The sequence below is a fragment of the Eimeria mitis genome, genomic scaffold, assembly GCF_000499745.2.
Source record: "Eimeria mitis Houghton genomic scaffold, Emh_scaff1696, whole genome shotgun sequence".
Taxonomy (NCBI): Eukaryota; Apicomplexa; class Conoidasida; order Eucoccidiorida; family Eimeriidae; genus Eimeria; species Eimeria mitis.
The window spans coordinates 8,613-9,193 of record NW_013570011.1 but is presented as its reverse complement, the minus strand read 5'-3'; the positions used below and the strand labels follow the sequence as shown (position 1 = coordinate 9,193).

The 581-nt window shown below is 44.1% G+C and overlaps 1 protein-coding gene across 1 annotated transcript in view; it reads left to right on the top strand.

Moving 5' to 3' along the window:
* Nucleotides 1-581, top strand: part of EMH_0041980 (uncharacterized protein) — a gene marked incomplete at both ends in the record, with an annotated part of 8,678 nt that overhangs the window by 1,350 nt on the left and 6,747 nt on the right. Inside the window, one exon of the mRNA XM_013495683.1 lies at nucleotides 128-254. Within this exon, the coding sequence (XP_013351137.1) occupies nucleotides 128-254 (127 nt within the window). The remainder of the gene's footprint in view (nucleotides 1-127; nucleotides 255-581) is intronic.

Genomic DNA, 581 nt, shown 5'->3' with positions numbered 1-581 from the left:
CAGCAGCAGCAGCAACAGCAGCAGCAGCAGCAGCAGCAGCAACAGCAGCAACAGCAGCAGCAGCAGCAGTTGTGTGTGTGAGGGTTTGTCTGGGTTGAGTGGGGTCTGCTGGTCGTGGGGGCTGCAGGAGACACAGCAGCAGCAGCAGCAGCAGCAGCAGCAGCAGCAACAGCAGCAGCAGCAGCAGCAGCAGCAGCAGCAGCAAACAGATGTGTCTCCGTTTGCTTCTTCTATCAACACCTTTTGTTGTCCTTGTTAGTCTCCTTTTTCTTCTGTCTCCTTTCTCTTCTTTTTGTCTCCTTTCTCTTTTTTTTTGTCTCCTTTCTCTTTTTTTGTCTCCTTTCTCTTTCTTTTCTGTCTCCTTTCTCTTTTTCTTTTGTCTCTTTTTTCTTTTTGTTCTGTCTCCTTTCTCTTTTTTCTCTTTCTTTCTTTGTATTCTTTTTTGTCTTCTTTCTTTTTTTTTTGTCTCCTTTCTCTGCTTTCTCTGTCTCCTTTTGTGTCTCCTTTCTCTCTTTTATCTGTCTCCTTTTTGTCTCTTTTTTGTCTCCTCTTTGTTTTTCTGCTGTCTCCAGTTTAACTTG